The following is a 24,064-nucleotide window of genomic DNA, read 5'->3' as shown; positions in this document are numbered from 1 at the left end:
CTGTATACACATACACACATGCCTATGGGTGGGCCAGCGTCTCACTTTGTAGCCCAGGCCGGCTTAGCAATCCTCCTGCCTCAGCCTCCTGTGTGCTGGAATTAAAGGCGTGCACTACTAATTGCCTTTAAAGACACAGTCCTCTGAGTTCCTTTCAGAAGGCTGGAGATGACAGGACAGTATAGACTACTTAAATAATATTACGTAAATACTTTTTGTGCTTTAGATTACTGTATTTGGATAATTTCCCCAGAACAGATTAGGTTTTGTTTACTTAATTATTTGGTGACCAGGTCTCACTCTGTAGCCCAGGCTGGCCTCAAACCTAAGATTCTGCCTTAGCTTTCTGGAGTGCTGGGATCGTGGGCATCCACCACCCTCAGCTTCTTAGCCTACATTCTTACAGGAAACGTTGCTGCTTATAAATAAGTGTGACTTTTGTTTTCTTCTTTTGAGACAGAGTCCCACTATGTACCCCAATCTGCCTCAGTCTCCCCATTGCTGGGATTACAGATACGCACCACCACACTCAGCTAAGTGTTTTTTTTTTTTTTTTTCTTGTTTGTGAGGGTATTGGGTATTGACACACCAAATTGCTCTTGTAGGTTATACTTCTATCAGTAGACTGTGTAATTGTCTCACCACAATCCTGCCAATATTCTAATTTTCAAATGTAATCAGTAAACTATTGTAATTGGTTTGAATAGTTTTTCCTTCCTTTCTCATCAGAGCGGGAGACCATGAGGTGGTTTCCCTGGATATTTGCTGCCCCCAAATTCTTGCTTTCAGACCCAAAGGAAGAGGTTGGAATTCTGCAAGCCCTGGGTCAGACACTGTGCTCCTCTCCCAGATGGGAAATGGGTGCCACAGCCGGCTCCTCAGCAATGTCGTCCGGGCCAGGAGTGTCCCCCATGCCTGCTCTCTGCCCCTGAGGCACTGGGGGTGCCTTCCTGGAATCCTCTGAGAAGGGGTGCCTGGAGAAGACTTCCTGGATCCATCAGGTTTTGACAGACAATGGTTTGGTTTTCCTCCCTGCTGATGTTTGAAATATAAGACAGGGGATTTGTAACTTGTGTTTTGCGGAGACACAGCCCTAGTCACCCCACCCCACCTAGCCTCCAGCCACATTGCCTCCCCTAGTTTCAGAGACATCCCCTTGACACCACACCCCACATCCCGGGAGGTGAACAGGTGGGCGCCCTCACACCTCCGGGTCACTGCCTCTGGGCCTGAAGCCTGCTTCTGGCTTGGCCTGGCCTTGGGGGGCCCTGAGTACAGCCGCCCACCGAAGGAGAGGACCAGTCCCAACCAACCGGGGCGGGGAGGGGGTCTCCAAGCCCTGGGCTTCTTCCCTGCAGCCAGATGGGGTCCCCAGGCCAGTGCGCCGCCACATGGCCTTGAGGGGGGTGGCGAGATCGTGCAGGGTCCTAAGGGCGCATCCGATGGGACTCAGCGATGGCGAGGGTGGGTGCGGACGCGGCGCGGTCTGCGCAAGGCCAGCCCTGCAACATGGGCGGCGCTGGGAAGCAAGATGGGGGAGGATGTGGGCAACGTCCGTCTGTCTGCCGCTGCTCAGAGCCCTGCGGCCGGGCCTGGGGGCAGGAGGAGACTCGGAGTCTCTCCAGGCTGGGGTTCTGGGCACTGGATCACCGAGGGCGGGCGGTACAAGCTGCCCGAGCGCCCTCCAGGCTCCAGGCTCCCGACTCCGCCACTCCCCCGACATTCCACAGGCCGCAGCGCCGTCTCCTTCCTCGCATTCCTGCCCCGCAAAGGAGTCCCTCCGCCCCCCGCGCGGCCCCGCGCCTCGGCGCGCGCATTCCTCCGCCGCGCGCGCCCTCGAGCGCCGCGCCGCGTGCCCGTCCCCCCCTCCGGCCCGCGCGCGCGCGCGCGCGTGCCCGGCGCAGCGACCCCCGGCCCGGCGCGGCGCCGGCCCCGCCCCACCCCCGCGCCCAGGGGTCCCGGGGCGGGCTCCGGGCTCCGGGCGGACGATGCGGCGGCGCGGCCGGAGCGGCGGCGGGAAGCGGAGGCGGAGGTGACGCGCCAGGCAGGGCCGGCGGGGCCGGGCCATGCAGCGCTCCCGGGCGGCCGCGGACGAGGCGGCCCTGCTCCTGGCCGGGCTGGCCCTGCGGGAGCTGGAACCGGGCGGCGACTCTCCGGGCCGGGGACGGCGGGGGCCGCGGGCCGGGCCGGGGGACGAGGCGGCGCCGGCGCTGGGCCGCAGAGGCAAGGGCGGCGGCGGCGGCGGCCCCGAGGCCGGGGCGGACGGACCGAGCCGCGGGGACCGAGGCCCGCGACGCGCGGTGGCGCCCGAGCTCAGCGCGCAGCCCTCGGGCAGCCCTCGGGCCAGCCTGGCGGGCTCGGACGGCGGCGGCAGCGCGCGCTCCAGCGGCATCAGCCTGGGCTACGACCAGCGCCACGGCAGCCCGCGCTCCGGCCGCTCGGACCCGCGGCCCGGCCCCGGCCCCGGGCCGCCGTCGGTGGGCAGCGCCCGCTCCAGCGTGTCCAGCCTGGGCTCCCGGGGCTCGGCGGGCGCCTACGCCGACCTGCTCCTGCCGGGCGCCGGCCCCGCGCCCGCCCGCTCCCCGGAGCCTGCGGGGCCGCCCGCACCCTTCCCGCTGCCCCCGCTGCAGCTGCCCCCCGGCCGGGAGGGCGGCCCGAGCGCGGCCGAGCGGCGGCTGGAGGCGCTCACCCGGGAGCTCGAGCGGGCGCTGGAGGCGCGCACGGCGCGGGACTACTTCGGTGAGCGCGCGGGCCGGGGCGGCTGCAGTCCCCGCGGGGAAGGGGCGTCGCGAGGGCGCAGCGGGGACCCGGGGGCGCCGGGGAGCCGGCCACGTTTCGTGAGCTGCCAGACCTCGGGTTTCTTCCCGTCTGTGGCTTCATCTCCATCTTCCCCGCGCACAGGGGTTCTGGCCAAGGGATGCGCCGTACCTACCGCCTTGCCTACAAAGTCAGCTTGATAGGCAGAGCGGTCACCTTCTGGACGTTTCTTCCTAGCTCTTGCCACTTGCCTCCTCTGCGCATCCCACCTGATGCTTCGCCATCGTCAGGGTGCTCCCTCCGTCCGCGCCCCGGCAGTATGGGGTGTGGACAGGAACCCAGAGCGCAGGGCCCCAGGTATCCCCAATTCAGGGTGACTGTAGGCTTCAATCCAGTCGTGGCTGGGCTGGAGGGTGTGGGAGGAAAAGGGACGACGACTTGGCCAGGCACCCTGGGCTGCTCTGAGCTGTGCTGTGTACACGGAGTATTTCCCAGAGGAATCCTGTTCACGCATATTTGCAAACCCACCGGTCTCCGATAGCCTCGTTTCCCAGTCCCGCCACGGTCCCATCTTAGGGCTAGGTGTGGGGGGAGGTTGCGGGGGGGGGGCAGCATATAGTAGGGTCGGGATTGAGCCTTCCTCCCTCCTGCCCTGATAAGCCTGATAAGGGTCGGGATTGAGCCTTCCCCCCCGCTTTGGAGGGTGGGTGGTTTTCACACGGGGGCTGAAGCTGCGCGGGGATTTCTCTCTCTCTCACATACAATGGAACCGCTGCTCTGCACTGCCCCGAACTAGATCTGGGGAGCTTAGGAGGCTCTGTGTTAGCAGGCCAGGTGGAGGGAAGAAAGTGAGGCTGGGAGATGCTGCTTCCCAAGGGTTGTAGCCCAGACGGGGTCAGGGGGTCAAGGGCACGGGTGGCCTGAGGTTTTGTCTGCCTTTGGGATGGACAGCAAGTCTCAAGTGGGAAGTCAAAGTCGGTGAGAATTTAACCTTTGGCAGATCTGGTGGCTGCTGTCAGCTGGCCGGGGAGAAGAGTGAGGAGTCCTCATGTGCCAGGCAGATGGCGGGAGCAGAGCTGGGACATCTCAGGAGAACCCTCTCCAGTGCTCTCTTCTGGGGAGTCTGGCCATTTTCTGGCCCCTGCAAATGGCAGAGCCTGTATGGGCCTCTGCATGTGCTCCTGAATCCTTATGTGACACTAGGGTGGCCCCTGTCCTGGTAGGAAATGCTGGAAGGGAAGGGGGTCTGATGGTCAAAGATCAGAGTGGGTGGGGAGGTCATCCTTTGTAAAGAGGAGGTGGGACTCAGTTTTGGTCCTTTGTAGCCACATGGGAGTCTGAGGGGGCTGGTGATAGGTTTTATTTTTCCTTCAGTACTGGGGGTTGAACTCAGGGCCTCCCACTTTCTTGGCAGGAGCTTTACCACTTGAGTCACTCCACCAGCCCCAGATTTTTTGTTGTTGTTGAGATAGGGTCTCACTATGTAGGCCTGACAGGGTTTGAACTCATGATTCTCCTGCCTCAGTGCTGGGATTATAGGTGTGGACCACCATACCCAGCTCTGATGATAGACCTTTTTCCTGTCAAGAGCAGCCAGAAATAGAGGTTTAGGTAACACTTTCCTGATTCTAAGGAATGTAAACAGCTCTTTGATTGAGCTGTATAGTCCAGATGACATTTAACTTTTTTATTCTGGAGCCACAAAACCCGAATAAAGCTGGGCACCCATGGCTGATGTGTAATTCTAGCTTCTCGGAGGCTGAGATCGGGAGGATTATGGTTTGAGGCCAGACCAGGCAAGTACTTCTTGAGACCCCCATCTCCAAAATAACCAGAGCAAAATGAACTGGAGGTGTGGCTCAAGCGGTAGAATGCCTGCTTTGCTAATGGGAAACTCTGAGTTTAAACCCCAGTCCCACAAACAAAACCCCGAATAATAGAACACTTCACAAAAGGAAGCTGGCTGGAACCTTTCTGTGTGTTTCCCCTCTGTGCCATCCCTAGCTCCTTCCTGTCCTTGGCCCTGGTACCAACTGACCTCTTGGTCCCCACTGCCATTCACTGATGTCTTTGGAACTTTCCCTGCCCTGCCCCCTGAGTTCCGAGTTCCGAGTTCCGCTGCCAGCCTCAGGCCCCGGAACTTTCTCACTTGGATGACCTTCTGCCTTCTCTCCAGCCACTGGCTTCCAGGGCTACACCCTGTGTTTGCTTCTGGCCAGCAGCCTTTACAACTCTGAGGCTTGTCTCCGGGACCTCTGATTATCGGCAGGCTGTCTGCCCAGCACCCCTTTTTCTGCTGCTCTGTCAGGCGCTGAGGGACTCAGAGAAGTCTGAAGAGAAGTCTGGGGATGAATTTTTGGGGGCCAGGCTGGGAGGCGTGCATATCACATCCCGAATCAGGCCAGTGGAAGTGAGGGGAAGGAGGGAAATCAAGATTCGGGAGCAGGGCAGGTGCTGTGGCACCCAGCTATAGTCCCAGGTACTTGTGAGGATGCTTAAGTCCAGGAGTTCAAGACCAGCCTGGGCAATATAAAGGGACCATGTCCCCTCCCCCCCAAAAAAAATTAGGGAACAGGGTTCTGAGTTGGAGGCGAGGGAAAGAGGCTGACCTGATCCCTACAACCTGGACACACAAAAGTGCCCTCTCTTGAGGGGGGCACCAGAGTCTAGAGCCCTGGGGGAGTTTGGAAGCTGTCTGGAGTTGGAGTGTCTGGGTCTCCTGGGAGGCAGCTCAGCACTAGAGATTCTGGGCTGGAGCACAGAGCTTCGGGCAGGGCGAGCCGTGGGGAGAGAATGGCACTGCCCAGGGAGACCAGATGGAGACGGGCATGTGGGGTTTGCTTGGCCTCTGTGGTTGGGTTTGGTTTTGATTTTGGTTTTGGTTTGTGGTGCTAGGGATTGAACCTAGGGCCTCGTGCATGGTAGACAAATGCTGTACTGTAGAGTTCTACCCTCCAGCCTGGCATTTCTAAAGTCAGTAGTTAATTCCAGAATGAGGACTTTCACATATGATGGAGATTTCTAGAACAGGCACGACCTCTGGCAGTGCTCCTGGCCTGCTTTCCCACCTGAGTGCTCTCCACAGGGCCAAGGCGTGAGATTGCATCCTCTAGCAGCCATGTCTGTCTCTCTGCTTACCTGGTCTCCACCAGCCCACCTTTACGTCCTGCCCTCCCAACCTCCCAGGAGCCAGGACAGAGCAGAGGAGTGCCCAGGGGACTCAGAGAGGAGAAAATCCAGGACCCATGTGGAAAGCAGAGAGCAAGGATAGCGTCAGATGGGAAAGTGCATGGGGTGGCTGGCGAGGAGGTGACTGACTGAGAGGAGGTAGTGGTGATGATGGAGGAGGGAGGGGCTTATGAGGCAGGAGAGGCTTGGGCTTGGCTTGACTCCCTGGGCTGAAAACCTGAAGTCCTGAAGTCCAGAAGGCTCTGGACTTCTTTCTAGGTGCCAATGTGATACTGAAAAAGTGATTCAGATTTTGGATTTCAGAGTTTTGGATTTGAAATACTTAGTCTGTACAGATAACCTCAAATCCGAAAACCTCTGGAATCTGAAACACTTCTGGTTCCAGGCATTTCAGAGAAGGGATCCCTGGCCTGTGGCTGAAAGCAGGGGGAAGGGGAGAGGCAGCATGTCCTGGAGCAGTCAGAGGATCTACGGTTCAAGGGCAGGTGGAGCCATCATCATGCCCCGTGGGACATACGAGACCCCAGGCAGCTCTGTGAAGGGGACTTGGCAGTGTTCAGGCTGGCTGCCTTCTGCTGGGTCTCAAGGAGGGCTGCCCAGAGATGCCTTAAGTGGGGCCAGGCGTCATCCTGGCATTGCTGTCATTCTTCCCCTTTTTACCCCTGCTCTGCCTGCTGCCCCTCCCCCGCCACCAGCAGTGGTCCCCAGGTCCATCCAGGAATCCCAGTTTCCTGCACAGCCCGTGCAGCAGGGTCTTCCCTAACCACTCCGTTTAAAAGTCACACCCCCAGAGCTGGGGAGGCTGAGGCAGGAGGATCAAGAGTTTAAGGCCAGCCTGCATCACAGTGAGATCCTGTTTCAAAACACAAGCAGATCACATGCAGACATACATATGTGTACATACATGCATACATATGTACACTTTCTTGGTGGAGGGAGGGGCTGGGGGTTGAACACAGGGCACACTGAACACTCACTGTACCACCGACTACACCACAGACTCCAGATTTATTTTATTTATTTACAGTACTGGGGTTGGAATTCAGGACTTCGTGCTTGTTGGGCAGGCACTCTGTCAAATTTGAGCCTTTCCAACAGCCCTAGATTTATTCTTTTTTTTTCTTGTGTGGCACTAGGGTTTGGAACTCAGGGTCTACATCTTGAACCACTCCGCCAGGCCTTTTTATGTACTGAGTATTTTCAAGCTAGGGTCTCAGGAACTATTTGCCAGGCCTGGCTTTGAGCTGCGATCCTCCTGATCTCTGCCTCCTGAGTAGCTGGGATTATAGGAGTGAGCCACTGGCACCTGGCTCACATTTATTCTTAATCAGCTGAATTTTTCTCCATAGGACTTGTTTCTGCCTGACACCATCATCATCGTTATTATTATTTTCTTTTGGTAGTACTGGGGTTTGAGCTCAGGGCCTCACGCTTGCTAGGCCGGCACTCTACCACTTGAGCCACTCAGCCTTAGCTGCCGCCGTGGGTGTCTGTCCTCTGAAATGCAGGTGCTTGTGGTTGGGGACTTCAGTGCATTGTGGAATTTCCTCAGCACCCACACTGTGGGGCTCGTGGCCTGTCCACAGTTCACTGTCTACTGAACAAGAGAGTAGAGGAACCCCGTGGTGCAGAGGAGGAAAGGGTATCTGGGGAGGGCAGTGACAGCCCGTGTCACTTCATTCACGCACCTTCACTTCAGAGCACACCCCAGTGTGTTCTTCATTCTTTGTGTCCGGACCAGAAAGTGCTTTTTTTTAATTTTGAAGCATAGGATTTGGTTCATAAACAACTCAGTTTAAGAGCAGGTGTTGGGTAGATGTTTTTAGGAAGAAATTTATCATCACTGTGCCAGTTGACTTGCCAGGTCCTCTGCTGAGCGCTTGGAATCCTCAGACAGCTGTACCAAACCCTAAGCAGGGGTACTCTTACAGACCTCGTGTCTGGGGAGGTCAGCTTGCCAAGGTCAGGCAGGTGGGCACCATGAGGACCGGGACCTGGGTGCCTGTCCACCTCACTTCACTCCACAGCCCAGGGTGCCAACCACTGCTCTCTCCCGCCACCTCCTCCCATAGGCGTCTGCATCAAGTGTGGGCTCGGCGTTTATGGAGCGAGGCAGGCGTGCCAGGCAATGGGGAGCCTGTACCACACCGACTGCTTCACCTGTGACTCCTGTGGTAGGTAACCTCTCCCCTGCACCCCCATCCCATCCTCCCTCCCCCAGACACCTTTTCCTCAGGCTAGTCTGGAGGAGCCTGGTTACTGTCTGCCGTGCCTGTGGCTTGTGGCCCCTTCCTCTCTGGGACTGGCCTGTGTAAGGGCCAGGCCCTTGGGGAGGGAACCATGGGGCCACCCAGGAGCCTCTTGCTGGCTGTAGGGAGGGGTTGCTTTTTGGTTTTTGGCAGTACTAAGGTTTGAACTCAGGACTTCACACTTGCAAGGCAGATGCGCTACCACTTGAGCCACTCCTCCAGCCCTTAAATCTTTGGGAAAAGCTACCTCTCTGGTCCTTGGCTTTAGAGCCTCCATCTCTCCAGGAGTGAGGCAAGGGAGCCAGTGAGGGGACTTCTGCTGGTGCAGACATAAGGCTAATCTTTTTCCTGAAATTTATTTTCTGTCCCTATTTTGCACATAACATAAACTATAAATGCTGTAACTTATCTTAGTTATAAAAAGAAAAAAAGTGACTTATGCAGTGACCCTAATAAATCTGCACTCTTGATTTTCCCCTTGTTTTTCCAGACCTTGTCTCAAGCAGACAGATGTATTTTATTTATGCACACTAAATATTTTTAGTATTTTTATTTCAGTATGATATATGCGCAGTGTTGAATCAGAAAGTTCTGAGAAACTGTTTATTGCAAGGGCAAAGAACCACTCATCTTTCTTGGTTCCATTCTCCACGAGGAACTGCTTAGTATTATTTAGAAGTTTCTTTTATCAGATAGTTCCATATCTCTAAGAAGGATGTATCAGTACTGGGCGTGGTGGTTCACACCTGTAATCCAAGCTACTCAGGAGGTGGAGATTGGGAGGATTGTGGTTCAGGACCAGTTCAGACAAAAAGTTCATGGAATTCCATCTCATCCAGTGACTGGTCGCAGTGTCACGCACCTGCCGTCCCAGCTGTGCAGGGAAGCCAAGACAGGAGGACCACAACTGTGGTCTGTGCAGGCCTGGGCACAATGTGAGACCCTATCTCAAAAATGACCAGTGCAGGAAGGGCTGGTGGGGTGGCACAAGTGGTAGAGTGTCTGCTTAGCAAGCGCGAGGCCCTGGCATTGCTACTTCGTTCTTTTCTTTTTCCTTTTCCTCTTTTTCTTTTCAGTACTAGAGTTTGAACTCAGGGCCTACACCTCGAGCCACTCCACCAGCCCTTTTTTTGTGATGGGTTTTTTCATCACAAGGTAGGGTCTTGTGAACTATTTGCTCAGGCTGGCTTTGAACCATGATCCTCCTGATCTCTGCCTCCTGAGTAGCTAGGATTACAGGCTTGAGCCACTGGTGCCCGGCCTTTTCCATTTATTTTTGAAACAGGGTCTCATTGTATACACTAGGCTGGCCTTGAACTTAAGATCCTCCTACCTCAGCCTCCCTAGTGCTGGGATTACAGGAGTGTGCCACCAGGCTCTGTACTACTAGTCCTTACCGTATCATTTGCATTCATGCTCTCTTGCTTTTGCTGTGACAATGAGGGGCCACCCCTCTTCTGGTTCCTCTCCCCACCACTCCATGCTGCTAGGCCGGCAGCAATACTTCATGCCCACATTCTCCCCTCCTTCCGTCTTAGCCATGTGCTCATACCACGAGCTTTAGTTAAGTCAATAATCTAAGTTTATTTTTCTGTGACTGTATAAATATTGTTCACTACAGAGCCAAGCATGGTATGATTCATCTTTCTTTCTGTAGACTTACTTTTTCGGGAGATTTTCTTGAAAAAATACTGTTTTCTTTATGTTGCCTGGCTTTTTCCTGTCTTCTGATTTTTTTCCCTCTCAAATGTTCCATTATGTCAGGCTTTCTGCCGAGTTCCCACTGGGAGCCCTGGTCAGTCTGAGCCCTGGTTCCACTAGGTCTGTGTGAAGCCCTCATTCTGTGCCTTCTGGTGCGTGCTCTCTGGATCGAATCCACTGTTCACTGGACGTTCTTAGCTGCAGATAAAAGAGAAGACGAGGAGGCTTCATGTCTCGGACCATTTCTTGGCTGTGTCGACCTGGAGCCCAGAGACGGCCTGGCTGCAGGCGGGGCTTGCTCTAACAGCTCTGGCCCCATGACTGGCTGGACTGTGTCGCCCTCGGATTTTGGGTCTGTCCTTAGTGTGATTTCTCTCACAGAGGTGTGGCTTCAGTTCCATTCAGTAGTCCGGAGGGGCGTCTCTTCTGGTCACTGTCTTGGAGTATCACATTTGTGTCCCAAGTGACCCTCTTGGGAAAGGAGTTGCTTGGGAATTTTAATTGCTGCAGCCCCCTGAGTAGCTGGGACTGCAGGTGACTTCCACCACAGTAGTTCTTTTTTGTGGTACTGGCATTTGAATTCAGGACCTTGCACTTGCTAGCCTCATGCTCTATGGTCTGAGCCACACCTTCAGCCCCCTCCTCCCCCCACTTTCTTTTGAGACAGGGTCTCACCGTGTGGCCTAGACTGTCCTAGAAGTCTCACTCACTCCTGCCTTGGCCTCCTTCATGCAGGGATTACGGGCATGTGCACAGACATGCCACCACACTGGCTGTGATTTATTGTCCTAATTATACATTGTTGAATTTAGTTCCAGAGAGAAAAGGAAAAGAATAAATAAAGAAAAACTTCCAGAGAGGCAGCCGTGCAGTCTGAAGGGCTCTGCACCTAGACAGACTGTGCAGACCAGGCTGCTGCATCGCACAATTTCACGGGTACCAGCCTGGCCTCTATAGCAAGACCGTGTCATAAGAAAACAAAGCGGAAAGTTCCCTTTTATTCCTGGTTTGCTGAATTTTGATTGCTTTTTGGATACCCACTGACATACTGTGTTTTCTTTCCTTAAATCTGTCACCAAGGTGAATTCCATGAACACATTGGAAAACTAGCTTATTTAGGATTATCCAGACACAGTGGGTTGTAACACACTGTCTTGTTTTGCTGTTTTGAGGCAGCTTCTCACTATGTAGCCCAGTCTGGCCTCAAACTTTCCATCTTCCTGCTTCAGCCTCCGATTGTTGGGATTATAGTGTGTCCAAGAAAGTTTCGGATTTTCTCCCAGTTACACTGAACTAAAAGCAGAAATTGAAGCCGGGCACCAGTGGCTCACACCTGTAATCCCAGCTACTGAGGAAGCAGAGATCAGGAGGATCGAGGTTTGAAGCCAGCCTGGGCAAATGGTTCGAGAGACCTTATCTTGAAAAAAGCCCTTTACAAAAATGGGTTGGTGGAGTGGCTCAAGGTATAGGCGCTGAGTTCAAACTCCAGTACTTCAAAAAAAAGAAAAAAAAGATTGACAAGTTTGGCTACATTAGAATTAAAAAACTGTATTAATTAAATTATATCATGGACAGCAGAGCACCTGCTTTGCAAGCACAAAGCCCTGAGTTCAAACCTTAGTCCCAGAGACAAAACAAAACAAAACAAAAAGCTTCATAGAAATGATACCGTGGGATTTTGTCCAGGCAGGCCTTGGACTCTGAGCCTCCTACCTGTATGTCCCTCGTAGCTAGGTCATAGGTGTGTGCCACCATGCCCAGATGGTTTATTGAGGCAGGCTGACCTCAAGCCTTGGTTTCATACTTGAATTCTCCCCCTCATTCTCTTTTATGCCCCTCCACCCTCCGTTCCTGGAATAGTTTCAACAGGTCTCATTTTTCCATTTTCATACGTGAGTGCATAATATTCCACCATATTCACCTTCCTTCATCATTTCCCTACCTCCTTCCCCTCCCACTGGTGCCAACCCCCTCAAGACAGGACCTTTTCCACCCTCCTGTTCTCCGATTTTGTAAAAGAAAAAACCCCGACATTTTTGTTTATTTAAGATAGCTACTCAGGGATTTTCATTGTGGCATTTCCATGTATATATGTATTATAACCTGAATTGGTCCATCCCCTCTATTTTTCTCCTTTCTCCCTTAGTCCCCTTCTTATGGTGATTTCAACAGGTTTAAACATTCTATATTCATTCTTGTATAGAAAGTACATCAACCACATTCACCTTCTTAACTTCCTGCTTTTACCTTCCCTCTCTCGTATGGGATCTCCCCTTAGTGTGACCTGTTTTCAAAATATTGCTGTGTTTGCATTGGAGAAAACATGCAACCTTTGTCTTTCTGAGCCTGGCTAACTTCACTTAAGATAATGTTCTCCAGTTCCATCCATTTACCTGCAAACAACAAAATTTCAGTCTTCTTCATGGCTGAATAAAATTCCATTGTGTATAAGTACGGCATTTTCTTAATCCATTCATCAGCAGTGTCGTTTGCCTGTTTTTAAATTGTGTGGTTTGAATTTTTTTCTTACTGAGTTGTAGAGTTCTGTGTGTGTCTTGCTCGGATGAGCGTCCATTGTTGTATGTCACTGTCAGTAACTCTTCCTAACCTGTTCCTGCCTCTTCTCTTTCTAACGGTGTGTTAGTCGTACTTGGTCATCGCCATGACAAACATCAGAGTGAAACAACTTAGAGAAGGAGACATTTATTTCGGCTCATGGTTTCAGAGGTCTCAGTCCGTGGTCGTCTGGCTCCCTTGCTTTCAGGCCCATGGAAAGACAGACATCTTGCCGGAAAGGCATGGCAGAGGAGAGCTGCTCACCTGGCAGCCAGGAAGCAAAGAGGAGCAAGAGGAAGCGGCCAGGACGAGATTCGCCTTCATAAACACACGGCAGTGACCTCCCTCCTCTAACCAGGCCCCCCCCACGGTTCCCCCACCTCCCTCAGAACGCTCAGGAGCTAATGGTCTCTAAAAGCACCTCTCGGGCTGGAAGTGAGGCGTGAGCAGCACAGGGTCTGCTTTGCAAGCATGAAGCCCTGAGTTTAAAACCCAGTCCCACCAACAAAATTAAAAACAGAACAAGAACTCAGGTCGCAGACAAGCCCAGAAGTGTGCTGCACTAACCTGCTGGGCTCCCCCTAAGCCAATCAGGCAGGCCATCAAGATTAGCCAGCACAGATGTTTGTGGGTTTTTTTGGCAGTACAAGGTTTGAACTCAGGGCCTCACTCTTGCTAGGCAGGCAAGGTAGACTCTACCACTTGAGCCACTCTGCCAGTCCTCTTTGGTTGGTAGGTTTTTTCGAGATAGGGTCTCACGAGCCATTTGTTTGGGCTGAGTGAAGTGCGATCCTGGTGTTCTCTGCATTGCAGGTGGGAGCCACCAGTGCCCGGCTGGACACGTTTTAATTTTGTAAGCGTGTTAAATACACCTGTGGGATAGTCTCTGTCTAAATAGCCCAGTATCGCTGCCTTTTGAAGCCACATTTCTGTCGCTTACCGTTTCTGCTTGCTCTGTTCGTGATTCCACGGGCCTCATGTGGTTTGTTCTTTCAGCTTGTGGATGTGTCGAGAGGCCTGTTCATGCGAGGTGGGCGCTCTCACTGCCACACCCACGGACCCAGTTTGTTTTGTTTGGGTTTTTGTGCACTGGGGTTTGAACTCAGGGCTCTGTGCTTGCAAAGCAGGGGCTCTACCACTTGAGCCTCACTTGCAGTCCCTCCCTCCTTCCTCTCTCCCTCTTTCTATTCCTCCCTTCTCCCTCCCTCCCTTCCTTTTTGGTGGTGCTGGGGGTTTGAACTCAGGTTTCGTATTCAGTAGGCACACACCATACTGCTTCAGCAACACCTGCAGCCCTTTTTTGATGATAGGGTCTGGGTTTTTCCCCACTCTGGCCTGGACGGCAATCCTCCTATTTTATCCTTCCCGCTGCCGCTGGGATAACTAACAGGCGCACGCCACTGCCCAGCTATTGGTTGAGATGAAATCTCACTAACTCCCTAGCAGGACTGACCTGGAATTGGGATCCTCCTGATCTCAGCCTCCCAAGTAGCTAGGATTATAGGCGTGAGCCACCGGCCCCCACTGTGGCTGAGTTCTTTTGCTGAGCGAGACCTTCCTCCCCCTCCCTCCCTCCCTCCCTCCCTGCCTCCCTCGCTTCCTCTCTCCTGCCCCCCTCCTCCCTTTCTTTCAGGTCAGCTCTTCCTGCTGAGGTGTGAAGGCACCACAGTCTGTCCACTTCACTGTTGATAGAGTTTAGTCCGTGCTGTGGACATTCTTGTAGAGTCACTTTGTGGACATTTGTTTTCCTTCTCTTGAGTAAATTCCAAGCAGTGGAATTTCTGGGTCATAGGGTAAGTGTATGTTTAGTTTTGTAAGAAACTGCCAGGCTGTTTTGGAAAGGGGCAGTGCTCGTTCACAGTCCTGCTAGAAGCTTAAGAAAGTTGAGTTACTCTGCATGCTCGCCACCGGTTGGCACTTGGGTCCTGAAGCCATTCTAAATGGGTGGTGTCCGTCTCCTTGTGGTTTTAATTTGTTTTCCCCTGGTGAGAATCTCAGTGTCTGAGTCCTGGCTGCTAATGTATCTTCTTTTGTGATGTCTTTTGAGGCTTTTGCACTTTGTTTTTATAAATTTGGGAATGGAGTTTGCATATGTATATTGTGAATACAAATTATTTGTCAGAGGTATGTTTTATGAATATTTTCTTGTATGATTTTTTTGTTTTAGGCAGGGTCTCCTTGTGTAGCCCAGGCTGGCCTTGAGCGCTTTTTTTTTTTTTTTGTGGCAATACTGGGGTTTGAACTCAGGGCCTCACTCTTGCTAGGCAGGGGCTCTACCACTTGAGCAACTCTACCGGCCCTGACCTTGAACTCCTCCTGCTCCTCCTGCCTCAGCCTCCTAAGTGTGAACCACCACTCCTGGCTTCCTAGTTTTAAAAAATATTCTTAATGATGTCTTTTGATGAGAAATTTAAAGTTTTGCTGAAGCTCAATTTGTCCATTTCTGTTTTGTTTTCATGTTTTATGGTCATTGCTTTCTGTGGTTTTTAAATTTTTTGGGGGGTTACACCCAGGGCCTCATGCATGCATGCTAGGCAAGTGCTGGACCACTGAGCTACATCTCAGCCTTTTTTCATTTTGTTTTTTGGCACCACTGGGGTTTGAACTCAGGGTTTTGTGCTTGCCAGGGAGGCCCTCTACCACTTGAGCCACTCCTTCAGCCTCCAGCCTGCTTTCTATGACTTAAAAAGTCTTCGTTTTCCTTTAATTGTAGAGATGGTATTCTGTATTAACTTCTTGAAGCTTTAAGTTGCTAGCTGTTATTTTTAGCTTGATAACCTATTTCATATTAATTTTTGTGTATTTGTGTGAGGCAAAGAGTTGAGGTATTTATTTATTTATTTGTTTTTGGCGGTACTGGGGTTTGAACTCAAGTCTTGCACCTGCTAGGCAGGCGCTGTACCACTAGAAGCACACTCCCGGCCTTTTTTGTTTTTTGGTGTCATGTGCCCTAGTGGACCTGAGCCACAATCCTGCTATTCATGCTTCTTGCATAGCTGGGATGACAGGCGTGCACCACGACGTTCAGCTTTTATTGGTGGAGATGGGACCTCCCAAACTTTTTGCAGGCTGGCCTTGAGCCACATCTAGCTGAGGGTTTTTTTTTTTTTCTTTTTCATAAGGATATCCAGTTATGGGTCCAGCTTTGAACTTTATCCTGCCCCATTGATGTTTTTGCTTCTCCTTATTTCAGTATTACCCTGCTAAGTGGGTAGAGTAAGTCTTCTAACTTTGTTGATCTTTTTCAGGATTATTTTGCGTGTTGAAAGTCCTTTGCATTTTTATTTATTTATTTATTTATTTAGTTATTTATTTTGGTGGCGCTGGGGTTTGAACTCAGCACCTCATGCTTTCTAGGCAGGCGTTCTACCACGTGAACCACCCCAGCAGCTCTTTTCTGCGTTGGATTTTTTCAAGATAGGGTCTTTCAAACTATTTGGCTTTCAACTCAATCCTCCTGATCTCTGCCTCCTGAGTAGCTAGGATTGTAGGCGTGAGTCACCAGCTTCTTCTTTATTTTTTTAAATATGCTTAAAAAATGTAAACTACATTTTTTATAAATGTAGTTTAAAAAATTGTTGAGGGCTGGTGGAGTGGCTTAAGCAGTAGGAGCCTGCCTAGCAAGCATGAGGCCCTGAGTTCAAACCCCAGTGCTGCCAAAAAAACAAGTTGTAGAGTTTGGATTGGGGGCATGGTTCGAGTGGTAGAGAGCCTGCCTGGCAAACTCAAGGCCATGGATTCAAACCCCAGTAACACCAAAAATTAAAAAATAGAATGTGTTTAAAAAAATTGTTGAGTTCATTTTCCAGTCATTTATTGGTAGAAAATAAATAAACACTTTTGGGGACATTTGTTTTCTGTTTGCTGGCCTTCGATCCTACAATTGTGCTAAACTCAGTTATGCTAGCTGGTTTCTTTTGTAAATTACTTGTGATTTTCTAAACAACACAGTCATGTCATCAGTGATTTCAGATAGTCTGCTTTTCTTCCCAGCCTTGTTTCTTCTTCACTTGGCTTTTTGCACTGCTTAGCACCCCTAGTGCAGGGTTGAATCTTTGGGGAAAAACAGTTAATATTTCATCATTGTACTTGACGAAAGCTGTGCGTGCTCATGGCTCTCGGTCATCAGGCTGAGGAAGTCCCTTCTCATTGCTAGTTAGCCATGTCACCTTTCTCCTGACCCACGAGAAGGTCAGGTCTGCTGCGTCTTTTGTTTTGATAAGGACATCTCTTTCATAGTGAGTGACAGAGTTGTACTTCTAATGTTATGGATTAACAAAATTTGTTTTAAACCAGGCACCGGTGGCTCACACCTATAATCCTGGCTACTTGGGAGGCTGAGACTGGGAGGACCTCAGTTTGAGGCCAGCCTGGGCAAGTAGTTCAAGAGACCCCCCATCTTTAAAATAACCAGAGTAAAATGGACTAGAGGTGTGACTCAAGCAGTAGAGCACCTGCTTTGCAAGTGAGAAGCCCAGAGTTCAAACCTCAGTCCCACCAAAACCAAAAAAAGACAAAAAAAAAAGTAAGTAAGTAAGCAGAAAAGAATATTCATACTGAAAATATGCTCTGAATTCAAATTTAAACTATATGTGTTGGGCTAGGAATGTAGCCCAGTGGTAGAAGCCTTAGGTTCAATTCCCAGCACTGCAAAAAAAAAAAAAAAAAAAAAGAATCCTTCATGCATTTGCCTTGAGAGCATATTTTAATTTTTGTAATATTGTTATAACAAGACATAACATTAAAGGAAAAAATACATTATAGATGTATTTAATTAAGAATGCATCTATGCTGGGTGCTCGTGGTACACACCTGTAATCCCAGCTACTCAAGAGACAGAGATCAGGAGGATTGAGTTCAAAGCCAGCCCCAGCAAATAATTCATGAGACCCTATCTTGAAAAAAAACCCATCATAAAAAAGGTCTGGTGAAGTGGCTCAAGTGGTAGAGCGCCTGCCTAGCAAGTGTGAGACCGTGAGTTCAAACTCCAGTGCCACCAAAAAAAAAAAAAAAAGAAGAAAGAAATTCATCTAGAGGGGTGCAGCCTGGGTTTCCTCCCTGATCCCAGCTTTCTGGGGCCCCCTCTTCACCCCGAATCCTTACAGGGAGACGACTCCGTGGGAAGGCGTTCTACAATGTGGGCGAGAAGGTGTACTGCCAGGAAGACTTCCTGGTGAGTCCAGGCTGTGCCCCTGTCCATGTCTTGGGTGGGAGCAGGGGAGAGCTCCCCTGAATCTCATGGAGACCTGAGGCTGGGCGGGATGCGTCCCTTTGTCACACGACTCCCCAGATCCCGTGTCCCCTTGCAGTACTCCGGGTTCCAGCAGACGGCTGACAAGTGTAGTGTGTGTGGACACCTCATCATGGAGATGGTGAGCCCCTCCCCCAGCTTGACATGAGCAGAGCCTGAGGACCCCGCCCTCTGACCTGTTCCAGACCTGCGGGGGGCTCAGCCAGAGCCTCTGGGGCGGTGCTGAGTCTTCCGCCCACACTGACCCTTGAGTGCCTCCCACCCCACCCCCAGATCCTGCAGGCCCTGGGCAAGTCCTACCACCCGGGCTGCTTCCGGTGCTCGGTGTGTAACGAGTGTCTGGACGGGGTGCCCTTCACTGTGGACGTGGAGAACAACATCTACTGTGTCAGAGACTATCACACGTGAGTTGCTGGCACAGCGGCGTCATGTGAGCCACCCGGGAGCATTTTTCTGCCTTCCTTGGTCTTTTCCCTTCCAGCCTCCGCTCCTCTTTCTGGTGGTGGGGATTCCCTGCGTTGCCCTACCCACCATCAAGCCCTCTGCTCCTGGGGCCAGGCCTTTTCAGCCTGGGTGGGAGCTTGGGGTCCCTGCAGATTTTTCTCTTTCCTGTCTGGGCCACATGGATGGCTGATCTACTCCCCTTGCTGGGCTACAGGCTTACGCCTGGGACCCATGGCCCCAAGAGAGCCATGCTGCTGGCTGTCTTGGGATTGGTGGTGGGCATTCATTCCTGGACTCGGTGGAGCCAGGCCTTGCAGAGGTCTCAGCTAGAGGTGGCCTAAACCTAGATATTACGGGGCAAGGAACTCAGAGGACACATAGGAGATGGCAAGACAGAACCTGGAGCCTCCTGGAGGCAGTTTTGGGGGGAGGTGAATTGGGAGCCAGGTGAAAGTCCAGTACCAAGAAGGCAGATGCTGCTTCCTTCCCAAGATGTCCACACCAGCACGGAGGGCCTCAAGTTTGGGCCATGCCATGGGGTCACTGTGGGCTGACCTGTCCTTGTGCCCACTGCCCGTGATTACTCAACTGGTCATTTCTGGTTTCCTTTATTCTTCCAGGGTGTTTGCACCAAAATGTGCCTCTTGTGCTCGTCCTATCCTCCCTGCACAGGTAGGAACTCACCCGGAGGCCATCCTCTGCCAGGTCCTGCTGGTCTGCCTGAGATCCTGGGCCAGAGTGGGAGGGGTGAGCAGGTGGCTCTGTTGTACATCCTTCGGGGCCGAGGGGCTGTGTGTTGTGCCCAGGCACACAGGGTCAGTGTCCCCTGGCATGAGGTCTAGGGACATGGTGACCTCTCCTGCTCGGCTGTCCCACTGCTGCATTCAGCTCCATTCTCCACTGATGAAGGGCCGCTCTCGGCCCGTTCAGCTCTGCAGTGGAGATTGGGTGGACTGCGGGGCTGGGGGAGCAGACGAGGAGGGCTGGGAGCTGAGGTCCGGCAGTCTGTCAGCCCTGGGTCTCTCACAAAGCCGTGGCTGTCCAAGGCCTCTGCTTGGCAAGCAGTACTGGCAGTAGTCTTTCTTGACTCCAGAGAAGTGGAAATAACTTTGACACACATTATCCACGTGGTGCTCGTGGGGTCGGATGTGCCTGCTGTTGGCTGCAGCGTGTTGGATGCTGAGGTTGCTGAGGTGCACACGTGTGTGTGTGTGCGTGTGCGTGTGTGTGCGCGCACACCTGATGGTGCCTGAGGTGGCCCAGGGAGAGAGCACCCATCACCATGCTAAGAACCCGTGGTGGAGATGTGTCCCAGGGTGCTGGCATCACTGAATCCCTCTCTCCCTCCAGGGCTGTGAGACCACCATCCGTGTGGTGTCCATGGACAGAGACTACCACGTGGAGTGTTATCACTGTGAGGTGAGCCCAGGCCCTCCCAGCAGGCCGTGGGGCAGCCCCTTCCCACACTGGCTCCTCCTCCCCTGGGTTCTGTGGCCCCACCTCCTCTTTCCTGGCTTCTCCATCATCCCTGTCCTCTCCCAGGGAGCCCTTCCCTTCTCACACATGCTCTCCCCAGCCCCTAGTCCCCAGCCCGTTTCTCCTTCAGTATTTGCTGTTTGCAGTCCGTGGGTGCTGGGGTTGAAGAGTAGACGGTCAGAGGTGTGCACTCAGCAACATCCACACAAGGTGACGTGTGACACTGAGGGGAGCTGGCAGAGCACACAGGAGGCCTTGGGAGTCAGGAGTGGCTTCCTGAAGGGGGTGACACCCAAGCTACGATTGAAGGATGAATGACGGTTCGGGAGTGGCGAGAAGAGCATTTCTAGGCACTGGGAACAGAATGTACTTAGGAATAAAGAGGTCTGTGTGGTTTTGTGTTGCTGGAAAAGTTGGCAGCCTCTGGGGACAAAAGGCCAAGCTGAGGAGTGTGGTCTCACCCTGAGGGCAATGGAGAGAAAAAAGGATGACAAGATTGCATTTGGATTTTAGAAGACTCACTGTGCTGGTGCACGCCTGCCTGTCACCCTAGCTGAGGGTGGAAGGATCTGAGTCACATAGCGAGACCTTTCTAAACGCAAACAAACAGCCTCATTGCCATGCAGAAGATAAATCGGGGGACGAGGGAGTGGAAGTGGTGGTCCCTGAGGAGGCTGGTGGAGCAGGTTGTAGGCAGAAGGCCCTGGGTTTGGTAGGGGCCTGGATGCAGGAGTTTAGGAGGTGGGAAGTGTCCATTAGGACCCCAGCAGGGAGTGTGGAGTCAGCTTGCTGTCACTATAACACATACCCGAGGCAAGCAGCTTATAACAAGAAAAGGTCTATTTTGGCTCACAGTTTCCCCACATGACTTTGGGCCTTTGGCTGCCCGTCGTGACACAAGCTGCTCACCTCATGGCCGGGACACAAAAGCGAAGAAGGAAGAGGCTAGGATCCCCAGATCCCCTTTGAGGGCATGAGCTCAGTGACCTAAAACCTCTTGAAGGTTCCACTACCTCTCAATAGTGCCATCTGCTGGGGACCAAGCCTTTGACATGAGCCTCTGGAGAGCATTTCATCTCCAGACTCCAGTGACGGTGAGAGGAGGAGGAGATAAAGATGCTGCAGACATCCGTGTGTCCGGCAGACCCTCGGCTGTGCTGGAGTTCTGACTCTCCACAGACAGAGGGACTCAGAAGCCCTCTCCTGTGACACTTTGCCCTGCCAGTTTTGTCTCCTTGGCCTCCCCAGATGTTCATCTCCAGGAGACCACTGGGCCCCTTGGGCAGCCTAGAGTTGGGGCAGTTGTGGGGCTCATCTCCCTGGTCTCCTTCTCTCAGGGACCCGGGACCTGCTTGGCCTCCAGAGTCTGTTGCACAAATTAGCCTGCTTTGTTTATGATTAAAGGTGGGAGGGAAGAATGTAGTTCCTGTAACCCTCTCAGAGGGAAGAGTTGAAGCCAGGGGAGCAAGTGAGACCTTCCAGGGAGGGGTGAGAGGAAGTGGGGAGTGGTCAGGAAAGTCCACTGAGTCCAGACATGTAAGGAACCACAAAGGGAGGCAGAGAAGCGTAGACTGGAGCCCAACTGGATTAGAGTCCAGGGAGAGGAAATGAGGAAGCAAGAATGGGCCTTGGGGGCTGGTATCCCAGTGGGAGCAGAAGTCCTGCTAGGGGACCCAAGAGGGAGGAAGAGGAGCAGGTGTGGTCTGCAGAGGGGACACACCACCTTCTCCAGTACTAACAGGGCCTCAGTCGTCCTAGGGGCTGGGGTGTGCCTTTGGTTGTGAAGTCAGGAGCAAGCCAGACTGCTGGGCTGTGGGGCTACGAGGGCCTCGCCCCTGGGGCTTCGGATGGCACTAGGCTCTCCAGCCCCTGTCTCCCCTCTCTGTGGCTATGGGTAAGTAACAGGACCTTGGTCCAGGTGAGGGAAGAGCAGGGAGGAGACCTGAGGCTGTGACTCCATGACAGTAGCCCAGCTCCATTACCTGTGTGAGGTGGGTCCAGTGTTGCTCCCAGAGGCTTTGGGTCACAGGGTCGAGGCTGCGAGGCATTTCAGCCCTGCAGGTAAAAGGGAGGATTAGGAACATGGAGCCAGGGCACATAGAAGCACACTCGTTCTTCACTTGCTGGCTCCATTTTTCCTCATGTGCTGGGGATTGAACCCAGAGCCTCATGCTGCTACATGCCCAGCCCAGCCCTTCAGTGGTTTTTTTTGTTTGTTTTTGTTTTTGGCGGTACTGGGGTTTGAACTCAGGGCCTTCCCCTTGCTGGGCAGGCTCTTTACCACTTGAGCCCCTCCGCCAGCCCTTTTTTGTGCCAGGGCTGGTTTCCAACCATGATCCTCCTGATCGCTGCCTCCTGAATAGCTGGGATTTATAGGCATGAGCCACCAGGGCGCCTGGCAGCCCTGAGTCGTCTTGTTAAGACCATTTGTGTCCCACTACCGCCAAACGACAGCCTCCAAGGCCCAGCTCCAGACTTGGGTGTCTTAAGATGCATCTTCAGTTGAGTGTGCTCACCTGTGGTCCCCTGTGGGTTCCTGGAGCAGAGTGCCAGCCACAGAACCGGGCTGTCCTGAGCCCACAGATCTGCCAGCCTCCGACCTCGGATGTCCTGGGTGACTGTGCCCTGCCTGCTCTGGGGCTGAGGCTCTGTTTTTCCCTAGGACTGCGGGCTGCAGCTGAGCGGCGAGGATGGACGTCGCTGCTACCCGCTGGATGGCCACCTGCTCTGCCGCCGCTGCCACCTGCGGCGCCTGGGGCCTGGCCCACTTCCCACGCCTGCTGTGCACGTCACTGAGCTCTGAGCAGGGGCCGGGCGGGCGTGGGTGTGGGAGGGAGGTCAGCCGGCTGTGCTTCCCCCCGTCCCCTCCCACCAAGCTGCTGTCCTGTCCGCAGGGGCCGGACCCCCGCGTTAAAGCTACTCCTATTTATTCACCGTCTGTGCCTCCTCAAGCCGCTTCCCTCCCTCTGCGGGGGGCATCACCAGCCTTAGGCCCCAGGACCCCTGCACCCTGCAGCCTCAGGGCAGGCCTGGGGGTCACCGGGCTGGAGAGGAAGGGCCGCCTGCCGTGGCCCGGCCCTGGTGGGAGCCACTTTCCTTGGTTCGGAAGAGGCCTGGGGTCGGGTCCAAGCGCGCTCCTTGGAGCTGGGGTTGGTGGAGAGCGCACGGGTTTGCGTGTTTCCTAAACGCCTTGCCCGCTGGTGGGTGGGAAGGGTGCCTTATTTGCGTGGGGTCCCCGAGCAGGGGAGGAATGTCACCCCGGGGAATCTTTGGGAGGTTTGGCCATGGGGGTCTTCTGGGTGTTTTCAGCCACGTCCCCCTTCCCTGAGTCCTGGACTGGGGAAAAGACCTGCGCAGAAATCCGGCCGCTGGTGTCGCGAAGGGGGCGCCTGGCCCGGGAGGCACCTGTGCGCTGTGCATCAGGCTCCACGACGAACGGATACGATTTGACTTAAATTAAGTTTTTCCTTCGAGGATATTTTCGTTTTCTTTAAAAGAATATAGTTTTCTTGTAAGAATCTGGACCGATGTGGTTATTTCTGAAGAAAACTGCAGACTCACAGATGTCCAAAATTAGCTCAATTTAAGGTGGTAAGAACCTTTTTGTGTGTGTGTGATGGGATTTTTTTTCAAGACAGGTCTCCCGAAATATTTACCCTGGCTGGCTTCGAACCACCATCTTCCTGATCTCTGCCTCCTGAGTAGCTTGGATGCTTTTTTTTAAAAGTATTTTTGCATAAATTTCTCTGAAGTCTTACACTATGTGTCTGCCTTTCAGACGTTAGTGGGGCTTTGTGGGTGTCTTTTTGGGGTGTAGATGAGATTTTTCTTTGAAATGCACGTGTCGGGGATGGGCTTTTCACTGGCCTCTGGTGCTGGACTTCAGCTTGTACATGGCCCCTGCTCAGGATAAATGTCACCCACTTTTTTTTGTGTCACCCACGGGTTTTTTTGGTGGCACTGGAGTTTGAACTCAGGGCTTCACAGTTGCTAGGCAGGTGCTCTACTGCTTCAGCAGCACCTCCAGTTCATTTTGCTCTGGTTTTGGAGATGGGGGGGGGGGCGGTGTATCACTAGCTACCTGCCCAGGCTGGCCTGGAACCGCTGTCCTCAGGATCTCAGCCTCCCCAGTAGCTAGGATTGCAGGCATGAGCTTTTTGACTGAAGTCCATTGGTTCCTCTCAGACATGGCCCACGTCCCCTTGGTGCTGTTCTTGCCCTTCCTCCTCTTATAAGACGGAGGTCTCTGCTTATAGCATTGCCCAGCGAGGCACTAGGAACGAACAGGGCAGCGGGGAAAGTGGCAGGCAGTCGGGTCCAGTCGGGTCCAGCTGGGTCCAGCTGAGCTGAGGCCTGCAGCTGGGCGCCCCCTGGCGGTCCGAGGGAGAAAGTACACGGGCGCTGCCGTTAGTGGCTTCCTGGACTAAGCCATCCCAGTGGG

At 53.1% G+C, this 24,064-nt stretch overlaps 1 protein-coding gene across 1 annotated transcript; it reads left to right on the top strand.

Annotated features, from left to right (window-relative positions):
* Positions 1-2,028: 2,028 nt before the first annotated feature.
* Positions 2,029-23,141, top strand: Wtip (WT1 interacting protein). The gene is made up of 8 exons (XM_020180368.2): positions 2,029-2,739; positions 8,019-8,120; positions 17,558-17,625; positions 17,762-17,824; positions 17,977-18,107; positions 18,768-18,819; positions 19,498-19,566; positions 22,286-23,141. Exons 1-8 carry the CDS (start codon positions 2,067-2,069, stop codon positions 22,424-22,426), a joined length of 1,299 nt encoding a protein of 432 aa, XP_020035957.2. The 5' UTR covers positions 2,029-2,066; the 3' UTR covers positions 22,427-23,141.
* Positions 23,142-24,064: the final 923 nt, after the last annotated feature.

This window comes from Castor canadensis, chromosome 16 (genome assembly GCF_047511655.1).
Source record: "Castor canadensis chromosome 16, mCasCan1.hap1v2, whole genome shotgun sequence".
Classification (NCBI taxonomy): Eukaryota; Metazoa; Chordata; class Mammalia; order Rodentia; family Castoridae; genus Castor; species Castor canadensis.
Note: the sequence above shows the minus strand (reverse complement) of the source record. Positions and strands in the feature narration are given on the sequence as shown.

Excerpts from the sequence above, each read along its gene's own strand:
- Wtip (XM_020180368.2), top strand. The coding sequence starts at position 2,067 with ATGCAGCGCTCCCGGGCGGCCGCGGACGAGGCGGCCCTGCTCCTGGCC. Across the intron at positions 17,825-17,976 it reads GACACCTCATCATGGAGATG|ATCCTGCAGGCCCTGGGCAA; the intron begins GTGAGCCCCTCC and ends CCCCACCCCCAG. Across the intron at positions 18,820-19,497 it reads GTCCTATCCTCCCTGCACAG|GGCTGTGAGACCACCATCCG; the intron begins GTAGGAACTCAC and ends CTCTCCCTCCAG.